Source organism: Melanotaenia boesemani, chromosome 16 (assembly GCF_017639745.1).
Source record: "Melanotaenia boesemani isolate fMelBoe1 chromosome 16, fMelBoe1.pri, whole genome shotgun sequence".
NCBI lineage: Eukaryota > Metazoa > Chordata > Actinopteri > Atheriniformes > Melanotaeniidae > Melanotaenia > Melanotaenia boesemani.
In genome coordinates this window covers 986,802-999,860 of record NC_055697.1, presented here as the reverse complement: position 1 = coordinate 999,860, position 13,059 = coordinate 986,802, and the positions used below count along the sequence as shown (strand labels likewise).

The 13,059-nt window shown below is 41.8% G+C and overlaps 1 protein-coding gene across 1 annotated transcript; it reads right to left on the bottom strand.

The window, feature by feature from the left end:
* Positions 1-9,064: 9,064 nt before the first annotated feature.
* Positions 9,065-10,645, bottom strand: LOC121655194 (heme-binding protein 2-like). Its single transcript, XM_042009673.1, has 4 exons — positions 10,367-10,645; positions 10,161-10,287; positions 9,734-9,896; positions 9,065-9,641 (listed from the first exon to the last, which is right to left on the bottom strand). Exons 1-4 carry the CDS (start codon positions 10,628-10,630, stop codon positions 9,470-9,472), a joined length of 726 nt encoding a protein of 241 aa, XP_041865607.1. The 5' UTR covers positions 10,631-10,645; the 3' UTR covers positions 9,065-9,469.
* Between the last annotated feature and the right edge of the window lie 2,414 nt (positions 10,646-13,059).

Here is a 13,059-nt window from a genome sequence, read left to right as displayed (position 1 = left end):
CTGCTGGAACGAAGGACCAAAGCTACTTTCCACACTGACTGCTACATGCTGGCAGCAGACTGGCTCCTTATTTATCTGGATGGGTTTTATAACATGAAGTTTTGTTTACAATAACAGAACATGTTTTACTGGTTGAGCTTCTTATTAACATCATCTCCTTTTTTCCTGGAAATCCTGGTTTTCCCGAGCGTGGCTCTTAGGAGGATTAATATGGAATGTGTCTTAAATCATTTCTGCAAACAGCTTTAATATCTAACATGTGGTGTGGAAGGTAATAGTGGATTGTGTACAAACGTCTCACATTTCACATCATTTACTTGGTTTTATTCTGGACTGTTGGTGTCGCCGTTTCCTGTTTTCCCCCATTTTGTGCATACGCCTGGGTCAGAGTTGCCGTGGAGGTAGAAACATTTTCCTGCCAAGTTAGGTTTTTATAAATCCCAAAAGTTGACTATATTTGTTGCATGCTGGTTTTTGTTCCTACACCAGCTTTAGAAATGAGGCCCCTGGTCTGCAGTTGATCTATGAGACCACATTCATTTTAACAGTTGCACTCTTCTGCACACAATACTTTCATCATAATCACCTAAATACTGTGACCAGGAACTCTTCATTGCTGATGAGATTTTCCATTTTCCATCAGTTAGTACATAAGCGTACCAGCATGCGGTATTAATTAAAAAAATACAATAAAATCTATACAGATTTGGTATTAGATATAAAAAATACTTCTGTTACAGAAACTCACCCAGTCCATAACACTTGCTGAAACCCGTGCATGGATGGAGATATTGAAGGGTGGATGGCAGTCACACTTTATCCTGCTTACCGATGGTCAAAGATCTTTTACTCTGCTATGGTTCAGGTTTTGCTGCAACTTCAGTTTGTAGACGTTATTAGAACCAACCATAGAAAATTCAAACCTTGGTCTGAACCCTTCTATCTTCTTGCAGGACTAAGACTGTCTCCCCATCTTCTTCTGTCTGCCTGTTTATTCCACCCCTTCCTCTGCCTTGCCGTCTTTCTCCTCTGTTTCCACCTCCTCTGCCACGCTGACCTCTGCCTCTTTCATCTCTAAAATATAAGTATATTCTAATACAAATCCTAACAGCACAACACATATTTAAAAGTAGATACAAATTACTACATTAATTTATTACACTACCAAAAGACAGCGATGTCTACAAGGACACAATCAGGTGGGTGTGGTGATGTTAACCAGGTAGATTAATACGAGCTGTGATGTTAACCGGTTAGATTAGTACGAGCGGTGATGTTAACCAGGTAGATTAATACGAGCTGTGATGTTAACCAGGTAGATTAATACGAGCTGTGATGTTAACCGGTTAGATTAGTACGAGCGGTGATGTTAACCAGGTAGATTAGTACGAGCTGTGATGTTAACCAGGTAGATTAATACGAGCTGTGATGTTAACCGGTTAGATTAGTACGAGCGGTGATGTTAACCAGGTAGATTAATACAGTAGTAGCGGTTTAAAAGTTCCCCTGTTTCCATGATGGGTCCTTGACTGGTCCTTGACTGATCCTTGGCCGATCCTTCACAGGTCTGTGGGGGTAATGTAATCCCCCGCAATGACGTCGTCAGCGAGGCTCTGCCCCTAAGCAGCCCAAGTAAAAAACAGCTGCAATCCCTCTTTTGTCCACGGGGAGGAGCAGTGATTTGATCTTGCTGCTCTCTAAACAGTTTATAATGAGCTGTGTCGCTCATTTGTTGCATTTTTGCCAACATTTAAAAAATGATTTGATTTGAAAATGGCGTCAAATAAATGTATCAAAAAAGCCGACATGTGTAGCTAATGGTGTTATGAGGCAAAGCACAACCTCCTCAAGTCGGCTAAGTGGTGAATGTCACTAGCAGCGAGCTTTCTAAACATCCCGAGGAGCGCTGCCAGCGGTCATTTGACTGCAACGTAAGTTATTCACAGTGGGGGTTGATACAGCTGCTGCATAACTGAATATTGACAAAATCATAACGTAATATCGGCAGGTAAAAATAACATAATACTGATAATGTGTAAAGCAGGGATCACAAAAGTCCGGACCCAGCCCAACCTATATTCTGAATTAGGCCTCAAAGTGCTATTATCCTAAGTAGATAAGTAAATAAATGGTTTATACTGTGAAATGAAGTGTCCCTGGATTTTATTCATAGCGATCTAGTGATAAAACGTGATAAAACGTCATACAGCTGTGTCTCAGCGGTGGGACAGCTGCCTGCCCGCTGTCTGAAGCAGGCACATGCGCAAAGGCTGGTAGGAATGACAGGAACCAGCAGCCTATCATCACACAGGGTTTGTGATCTTACAGCCAATCAGAAGCAGAGTAGGGCGGCCATTTATTACAACTCCATAGCCGTGATATACGACAGTTTGGCTGAGAAAGAGTCTCCCTGAGCGGCTCTGTGGAAGTTTAGACGTGCTAAACTGCTCGTAAATATTGATGTGTTTACTTTTCCAAACAAGTAAGCAGGTAAAACTATAGACAACAACTATATAATAAAAGTCCTAAAATACCAGGTTCAGCCGTTTAGTTTTGATGACTGGCGGTCATCAAAAGACCGCTGGCGACGCTTCCAGTGTTTAACACTAGAAAACCCAGAGATTTCTTACCCCTCTACCATGCCCAGAGTACAACCAAAAGGCTGCCCGGTTTGAAATTAACAATTCAATGGCCAACAATTAGCACCTTTACATTTGTAAACACAGCCATTAGGCTACCTGCCGTTAGCTGTTCAAGCATACTCCTTGGGGGGAGGAGTGTGCTTGAAAAGAGCCTTGTGGACTGTGCTGTATAGTTTCACTCACCACAAACGGTATTTGTGCTTTTGACCATTTCTCACATTTTCATGTACCCTTTATTGAGCATTGGTCATGTGAGTTTTCATCGTCATCACACTATTGTACGCCCAGCTTGCTTTCAAGTGAGAGATTATCACGTTTCTGTTTCCACAAAGGCCAAAAGGAAAGCATAATCAAGTATTTCAAATGAGAGATAATTACATTCCTTTTGACCTGGGAACAGAAAAGCAAAATCAATTTAATGTTCCTCACTTCCTAATATGGTGCAACAAGGTTCACAGTCCTCAATGTTTTTAGTAAAAAAAAAAAAAAATAAAAAACACCTTACTAACAGGGTGGAATGGAACATAACAGAGTGGAACAGAATATAACAGGGTGGAAAATATTTGTTCCCAATTCCAAATAAAAACGCTTCAATGGCCAGATGATCAGCAATGAATAAAGATATTTCTACAGTGATCCAGATTTTTTGTTTGTTGTTTTTTTTGTTTTACATTTTAGATTTTGTAAGAGATGGGTGTGTTTTAACAACAGCAGTTTTATCCGTGACTTTAATCGATAATTATTATCATTATCCAGTGTATAAAAATGTTGGTGTAAAAACGCCAAAGATAGATAAGCATGATGCTGAACTTCGTGGTCTTAGCTCCTGGTTTGGTGTGTCTTGTTCTGTTTATTATCATTCTGAAAGGTATACCAAGTTGTGGGCTGCATATATGCAGCCCACAACTTGAACAAAGGCTAAATTCCTCAACATTCGCACTTGCTCCATAAAATTACCATCTCCAAGGCTCCTCCACCACCACTTTGACTATGGATTGATAAGTAAATGAGCCGCAGTTTTGTAATTGTTGCATTGTCAAAACAGTTCTGTTAGTGTTGTCACACAAAATTCAGTAGACTAGTTGGTCCCTATGCAGTGAATTTACATGTTATTACAAAAATACACAATAATAAAATAGGCAAGTGGCAAGATTAGAATAATGTTATAAGTTCTGCGCAAAGACTCCTTTTTCATTTTCCAAAACAAAACTGACATAAACAATCTTGAAAAAAATGTGCACGTAGGCTATGAGGAAAGAATGAATGCAATGAAGTAGGGACTGGTTGAATAAACACGGTTTAACTGGACGCCTAAGCGAGCGCGTTGCAGGATGGCTCCAGATTTTATTGTCAAATGGTTCCAGGTCAACCAAGTCCGAACTGCTTAGAGCAGAGTCCTGCACGGTTCCGTTTTGCTACGCATACCTGCTCTAACCCGTTAGAATGACTCCCGAACCCGACTCGTCACCAATGTATTTATTCCATTTAAATCCGAACCAGACTGATGTTTAACCCGCGACCCGAGCCATTAACGCATCATTGCCATGCTGCACCGCTTCTTTTCCATTATTATAGCCTATTGTTGTTTTATCATTGTGTTAATCTAAAACACATAGATAGCCTATGAATGTTTATTTTAAGCTTGCTCAACATTTTTAAAACAGCTTTATATTCCTCTGACTGAACCATTTCAGAGTGAAGACTAAACCAGACCAGTGTGTTTTATTTTGCCACTGAGAGGGTATTTATAATAGGCTACTCGGAGATTGCTGTGCTTTAACAAAATGTAATCCACCTTTCCTGGCAGCAGCTGTGTTCTCCGTTCCTGGACTACAAATCTGGCGGCAGAAAACTCTGCTGCGCAAATACCAGCGTAAAATAAACTTTCATATATTTTCTCTGTGTTGTTGTAGTATATTCAGATGATAAAACAACAATATAATAAAAAAGAAGACTTGGAAGGAGGAACAGCGGTGCAGTAGGCTATGGCACACGTTAACGTTAAAAAGCACACTGCTTGTTGTAAATACTTGGTTTATGCTTTAAGAGGTAAATATTTTGGTTAACATGTTGAAGAAATATCGTTGTTTCTTTTTTCATCTCTTGCTATGCTATTGAATTTGGCAACATTAACATGGAAATTCACTGCATTAGGACCGACTAGCCTACTGAATTTCTGGTAGCATGACAACACAAACTGGACTCGTTTGACCACTCTTACCCAATGTGCAACAATCACAAAACTGGGTCACTTGTTCAGCTGCCTCATTGCGGCTCATTTACGTATCAATCCACAGTCAAAGTGGTGGTGGAGGAGCCTAAGAGATGGTAATTTTCTGGAGCAAGTGCGAATGTTGAAGAAGGCGCATGTTCAAGTTGGGGGCTGCATACAGTACCTTTTGGAATGGTAATCAGAGCGTGTCGGGGAATAGCCCACCTGGAGGGGTGACGTAATCGGGATTCCCGGCGAGCAGGAAGTCGCAGCACAGCGAGTGTTGGATGTCCCCCCGCGATTAGACACATTGAAGTGGAAGAAATTATCTCCGATCCTGCGTGGGGCTTTTATCTGTCGCCCTGTCTTCTTATGGAGGTGAAATAAATAATATGAGAATAAAATAACCCTTCCTAGCTACCTCAAACAGATTCTGTGTTGCTTGATCCAAATCTGATTTGTCTATGTTAATAATGCTAATATTAAAAGATTAATCAGTATGATAAATACATCCTATTGAGAATAGAGCTAGGGGCTGTGATCCAGTATTTGAAAGGTTTTATTAACCTACTAGCATTCATTTCTGAATAAAACAATTGGCAGCGCACAAGCATGTTACAATTTCACATTCCACGTCAAACGATGAGTATGTATTAAGTTTTATGCATTTTTATGAATTGTGACTGGCCATCAGAGGTGCTTTGAGTGGCGCCTCTGCCGGTCAGTGTAAATTCAGATAAAATCTGACAGACTACGGGCGATGAGAAGTCTGTGAGAGAAGCGCCATCTTCTGGGTCTACCCTATATTACAAGGAATGGGTGGAGTTTGATTAAAACATCGACACTCCCAGGAGAAGGAGGGGGCCTCTCTGGCGGCTGGAAGTTGGAAGGCAGCTGGCTGGAACTGGAATGGAACTGGGCTGGAAGCTGGCAGGTATTCGGCTGGCTTTCAGCTTGGATGGGAACTTTTAAACCGCTACTACTGTACGAGCTGTGATGTTAACCGGTTAGATTAATACGAGCGCTGATGTTAACCAGCTAGATTAGCACGAGCGGTGCTGTTAACCAGCTAGATTAGCACGAGCGGTGCTCTGTCAGCTGTGTGCTATGTGAACCAGTGTCTGCCTTACTTGTCTACCCTTACTCAGTCAACACTCTTTTCCCAGGATCAACATCACTCAGATCCCAGCCCTGCATTACAAACTAAATTTAAAACTCATCCACCATATAAAATTCAACATATAAAAACATATTTACCTGATGCTGCTAAAATCACCTTGCACCAAGGCTGACGTGGCCCAGCAACGTCCTGGCAACTCCAACAGGAAACTGGCACTCCCTACTACAGTGCCACTTCCCCTTTTATAGAGGAACAGCCCCCACCGACACAGCGACACCCTATGGTGCCAACCGCTACATCATGCAAGCGATTTAAACATGTTTTACAAGGAGATTGTTTCAGTGAGTAATGGTGTTATATAGGCACACGGAAAGAATTTCACAAATAAATCAGGCGGGACTGCATCTCAGCGAAAAGACAGCAGGCCAATGTGAAGCTACACCAAATAAAATGTAATCGCACGTAACGTACATAAAAGCCTCACCCCAGTTCTGAGGGCTGAGTGACACAGGAACCAGGACTGTAGGCTGAATCTGGAGTTTGAAAGGTTTCTGAAAGAAATGTGGTGTCAGCACCGTTGTCTTCTTCTTCCTCCATCTCAATACGTAGCCTTTTTGCTGGTCTTATTCCTGATGTGGATGCTTGACTGGAGTCCATGAGAACTGTTCCCAAGGTTCCTGCTGCTTTGTCTCTGCACCAACACTGGCAGTCCTAGCAGCAGCCTGGGTCCCTGATAATCAAATCAATTAAAATAAATTTTTATTTATAGAGAGCTTTTCATGCACAAAGCAACACAGAGTGCTTTACATAATAAAAAGAAATATTAAAAACAAATTTTAAAAGCCTTCACACACCAGAGTATATAACAAGAAATTAAAACACACCTCATTGTAGTCTCTTTCACACACAATCTCCCACACATGCACTCACAAACACAAATATTTAACCCCTGCCTAAACGTGGTCCCTCTGATCTAACCTGGTGTACAGCATGCAGTGTCCTGATTGTCCTAAACTATTTTTTAAATTTAATTAGAGACAGTCTTATTATATTTTTGTTAAACTTTATTTTTTGTATTTTTGTTACGGGAACCCCTCCCTGCACCATGATTACATTTACATGGCTGAAGACAACAGCTGTGAATGTGGTTAAGACTTCTGGACAAACAAGTCGAACCAGTACGTTGTTTTCTTGTGACGGTAAACTCTCAGGAAACATCCGATGAACTTCCTGCTCACTTAACCCTTACATTCAACCCCAACAACATTCCTTTCATTTTTAAATAATCCACAGTGGGGAAATTTTTGTTCTCTGCATTTAACCCATCCTAGTTGCTGGGAGCAGTGAGCTACCAGATTCTGGCGTCCGGGAAGCAGTCGGGGGTTAAGGGCCTTGTTCAGGCACCCACAGTGGTTTTTACCTTAGTTGCCAGCTCAGGACTTGAACCCAGGTTCTCCAACACAAGCCCGCCGCTGTAACCACTAGGCTACCACTCCCCTTTAGCCTGAAACTGCATGACTTCTTTAAAAAAAAAAAAAATTACCTAAAAATGAAAATATTTCTAAATTTTACACTTTAATTTAGGTGCTACAAATTTTTACACACTGATACTGTTTGGGGCCAAATGTCACCGTGTGTATTTGGATGGATTTTATTGTTGGCTAGTTCAGAGGAAATTGTTGGTTTAAGGACTGTTGAACCTGTGAAACACATTAGCCCAAGTTGGTATTTTAGAAAACAACAAGTTTTAATGCACAGCGAGTCCTGAATCTGTCCATGATGAGGTAGCTGAGATGAACTTGGAGGAGACTGTTTCAGAGCAGGAAGATGGACGCTCCAGTAACCATTGTAAAAGCGAGACAAATGATGGTCTGCTTGTTGTGTTTTGCTGAACAAATTTGCTCTGCTAAGGGGAGGTTTATGGATATAAGGCTCCTCTTGATGATGTGATTCATTTATTTAATTACTGTTATTTATTTACTTTGAATTATAGAACCTATGTAATCTTGCTGTACTGGAGGGGACAGAAAAAGAGGGAAGACAGCAAAAGAGAAAGCGAAAGAAGAAAGAGGAGACAGAAACAAAACAAATAGAAGCAATGGCCGTTCAATCTAAACCAGACAACAAACTGCTACACCCGAACAGAAACACACCAGAAAATTTCCTACAGCTTCCACAGAAAAAGCAGAGCTGACAGTAAACCAGTTCCTAAATACTAACTAATACTAACAAAAACTACATTTCACAAACGTATCACAACAACAATCAAAGTACCAGATACACACTCACAGAGAAAAAACAAAATTTCTCTCAACATTTAGACCCACCGGACAACTCGGTGGACGTGTCCGCATGCAAAGTACAAGGAACAAGGCGTGATCAGTGATGAGGAGTGGTGGGTGCGATCCATAGACCGTATGACGAACGGCGCCTTCATGATGCCACCCGTGGGTTTCTGAAGAAGCAAACGTGAAGCTCGTTGGGCGTTCCCACCTTCGCCATCTTGGTAGCATCACGCGAGTCGTTAGTCCCCGAAAATGCAAAAATGAGCAAAGAGGTGGAGCTGAGAGGGGCCTGCCTGTAGCTACGAGCTAACTGAGCCAACTCGGATGTAATGTGAGCTAACCAGCTAATGAAGGCAGGCAGGCTGACTGTTAGCCGTTAAAAACCGAGGTTGTGCTGCACTCCCCCTTCTTGCCGTGGATATTGGATACATGTTGGATACGGAAGTGGATAAATAACGGATGAGTTAGAAAAAAATTCACCCCCCTAACAGTTGTCATGAAGGTAAACTTGATCTATTAATCCTAAAATGGATTTTTGTACCAGGCTTTAAACATGTTTTTAACATGGGAGTCGATGGGGATTGACTCTGTTTGGAGCCTGCCCCTCATCCGCTAGCAGCACTAGCAAGTGATGTGAAACCTATAACAAAAAACATACTTCCAATAATAATAACAGGACAAGGAGAGTGAATTGTCATGCCCAAGGACACAATCTAAACTGACTGGAACCATACTGGTAAGGTACCAGACTCTAACTGTATGTAAAGAGACAAGACTAAATAAATAATTAGCAGAGATTTACATATCAACTTTATAGTTTTAATTGTGCACACATTGTATTATCGTATTGATTTTTAATTTATTTTCTTACAGCTAATATGAATAAATGAATACAGAAAATGGATGAGAGGGTGGATATATGGAGCATGACTAGATTATAGCACAAGACATTAGATTCAGCTAAACTAAAAGACAGATACCAAAACTTAGCTGAGACTGGTTTCCACCACGTTTCTACCAACAGCAGCAGACAACAAACAGCATGTTTATTTCAGCCTGAATAGACTGAGGAGAAATAAAGATTTTACTGGTGTGATAAGCACCTGTTATCTTACAACATCATGCTGGAACTCTAAAGGAAACAAGTGTAAAAACATTAATCTAGGATGAGTTAAATACAGTGCAACAATCATATGCAGTACAGCCGTTGTCAGGCAGCATAAATCCAGACTTCGTTGTGGTGAATGAGAGAGTAATAAGGCTCATAGCCAACTCCAACGAAGATGCGCAGATCAAAGCTTTTCCCAGCTTTAACCAGGGCCTCACGAAGGATTTGAACATTTTCTTGACCACTGCTGAGGCTTGGTGTGCCACTGAAAGCCCTTCAGTGAAAGAGAGTGAAAGAGATTCATAGTGAACTGCAAATTTATCAAAGCCATCTTTCACTGTCAGGTTTGTGTAGATAAATCTTTACCTGACATAGACCGTGGCTGCATCTTTGTGCTGCAGTGTGACTGATGCATCAGTGATTCCAGCCTTTACACCAGGAGGGACGAACCAGGACAAGGACAAATCCAGAGCATCTTCCCCCTCCCTAACTGTGATTAAGACAGGCCAGGAGTCGGGCATCTCATGACCTGGAAGAGATAAGAAAGGAATGGTGGTAGCATGTAGATCAAATCTAAGATGTTGCAGTCATACAAGTTTGAAGTATTTGATGATGAGATTAACAGCTTGAATATTTCCTGAAGGCAAAATGTTCTTTGTGTTTGTTCTGGTTACTTTCCCATGCTTAATTATTCCATTCTCTGCCTGTGTGCTCTTAGTCAACACTGCTGTTGTTAACATCCCAAACCAAACTTCTGGATGAGCTAAAGTTAAGGTTTAAGATCCTGACTGACCTGCTTCCTTCAGGCTCTGGCAGTAAGCCTTCAGTCTATTACTTGCAGCCACCATGTCGATGTCACTGGTGCTGTCCACCTTAGTGGTGATCCAGTCAGAAGCAACATAACGTCGCTCCTCAAAATCCTGCACAAACCAGAAACAAAACTCCTCATTTATTCTGGAAAAGGAGCACCAAAATGGTGTGTGTCTGTACGAAGCTTACCTCATTTGTGTCCACAGTTTGGTACTCAGGACATGGCTGCTGACGGCACACGGCAGCTTGTCCACTGCAGAGCGATACCAGTACAAGAACCAGCACTGAGAACAGAAGCTGCTTCATCTTGTCAGGCTGTCCAGAGGAGCTGCACCTTCTGTCCTGCTGGGTGAAAATGCTCATCATTAAATCTGACTTTACCTGACTGTCAGGAAACGTGGCCACTCCCACATAGTTCTCATCCCTGCCAAGCAGGGGGGCCTTTACCCGCATGGTTTCATTTCTTTCCTGAGACACAAATAATACTAAAACACTTCCAGAAACTCCCTTCATAGTTCCCTGAGCTATTACTAATTTAAGAAAATAAATCTAAGGGTGTTGGTAGACAAGGAGAGCACAACATTCAAAGTAAATATAAACAAGTCCATAGAAACAAACGTAAACATCACAATTTTCTCTGTTTAAGCTGACTGAATGTGTTTTAATCTTCATGGTTTAAATGCACTATAACCTGAGCTGTGACAGTGTTAATTTAAGGAGAACTTTATTTCACCTGAGGACACATCACTGAAACACTAACCGGTTGTTTGAGTTTAGGATTTTAATTCTGCCTCAGGGCAGGAGGCAACTCAATATTACAGCTAAAAAACTAAAGGGTGGCATCAGCTTCACATTTTCTGTGGAAGAGGTGAGAAAACACCATCAACTCTCACCCGTTGTGGTCGCTCTGGTAAAAAGTCGACCAGACAGGCTACAAGACCAGAATCCATGTTGAGGGAGTTTGTTAATCTTTCTGCTAAAACATGCGGCTTAATACAGTTAAAAGCAGATGAAAAGTCAACAAATAAAAGACGAGCGAAGGGCCTGCTCCCTCAAGATGGGTTAAAACTAAATTCAGCAGGGTGCCTGCAGCATCCTCAACACCTCTGCCTAACCTGTAAGCGAACTCCAGCGTGTCCAGATGATCCTGGACCCGGTCAGGAGGGATTCCTTAACAATTTTTTCAAAAGACTTCATGACCAGGGAAGTTAGGGCCACAAGTCTGAAGTCGTTAGGAGTTTTGGGGGATGCAGGTTTAGGTACTGGAACAATGATGGGATCTTTCCAGAGTAAAGGGACCTTTTGAAGCTGGAGGGATGATGAAAAAATAAAACTAAATATATCTGCCAGCTGGACAGCACAGTTTTAAGGACCCGACCTCCATCGCCATCAGGACCAGGACTTTTCCTCTCCTTAACTCCACGGAAGAGTTTAACGATGTTGCTCCTTTCCACAGCAACACTGCTCTGAGAAGAGACAATATTACTAAAAACAGACAATTCTTCACTAAAAACATTGACATTAAAACGTTAAAAAAAAACTATTCAGTTCATTGGAAAGCACCAGGTCAGACCTTCCATTTAGGGAAACATGACATTTCTTTGGTGGCACCCCATCATGGATTTCACCCCCTCCCATGCAGGGCGAGAGCTGCCTGCACTTAGCATACTCTCCACCTTGTCCTTGTACCTGTACTTTGCCAGTTTGAGCTCCTTTTTTAACTGTTTATGAAGCTCTCTGTGTTGTACAATATTACTCTGCAAGAAGCAAATGTTCCTTTGGTTAATTATATTTTTGATGCTTTTTGTCACCCATGGCTCGTTGTTTTGGAAAATAGAAATTTCTTTCCGTGGTATGATAGAAGCCTCGCAAAAAGAAATACAAGAAAAGACAACATCAGTTAGGTCATCAAGATCTACACTAGTCGCTATGTTGTCAGGGGCTTTATGCCCCTGGTAGGATCACCCATGGCTAACAGTTGTCTAGGGGAGGGACCAGATAAAGCGCAGCACAAAACACCCCTATGATGATGACAAACCATGGACCCAGATTTCTCTTGCCTGGACAGGGGTCACCGGGGCCCCCTTTTGGAGCCAGGCCAGGAAGTGGGGCACAGAGGCAAGTGCTTGGTGGCCGGGCCTTTGCCCATGGGGCTCGGTCGGGTTTAGCCCGAAAGGGTGATATGGGTCCCCGCTCCAGTGGGCTCACCACCTGCAGGTGGGGCCATAGGAGTTGGGTGCAGTGTGAGCTGGGAAGCTGCCAGAGGTGGGGACCCTGGTCTCTGGTCCACGTTTAGGTGGGGGGACGGCTCCTGACTGTTGTTTGTGCTTATGCACCAGGCAGCAGCTCAGAGTACCCACCATTTTTGAAGTCCTTGATGAGTGGAAGAATCCTTTAGCTTGGATGTAATCAGAGGTACATGTTGAGGAATGTCCTCACTGCATAATCCCATGTTTGCATGTTTCTCTGTATGCTGCATTGGTTTATGGTCAATTATTCTTCAAACAATTTAGAGAATAGATTCAACTGCAGCTAAGTGAGAACTCAAACCATTTAAGTATTTGGCATATTAGTGAAATTTTACAAGATATGACCTGAATTTTGAGATAATTCTGTGACACTAAAGAATCTTCTGAAATCAGTGTATCAATAAACTAAGAAAGACTGTAAAGTTGGCTACATCTTGTAAAAGCTATATCTCAATGGCCAATATTTATTAAACATTTGTGTTGAATTGTCACAGGATGGATGAGCTATATGACTTCTCAAAGTCAAGGCGTGTTTCAGAGGAAGTCCTACAGCACCTGGGAAAGGATAAGGTAGTTATCATGTTAAGGGAATTGCCAAATTTGATGGTCATTATATACAAATATTCTAATAAT

Coding starts and splice junctions, on each gene's coding strand:
- LOC121655194 (XM_042009673.1), bottom strand. CDS start 10,630: ATGCGGGTAAAGGCCCCCCTGCTTGGCAGGGATGAGAACTATGTGGGA. Junction 9,897..10,160: donor CCAGAGCCTGAAGGAAGCAG/GTCAGTCAGGAT, acceptor TATCTCTTCCAG/GTCATGAGATGCCCGACTCC. Junction 9,642..9,733: donor GCAGCCACGGTCTATGTCAG/GTAAAGATTTAT, acceptor CTTTCACTGAAG/GGCTTTCAGTGGCACACCAA.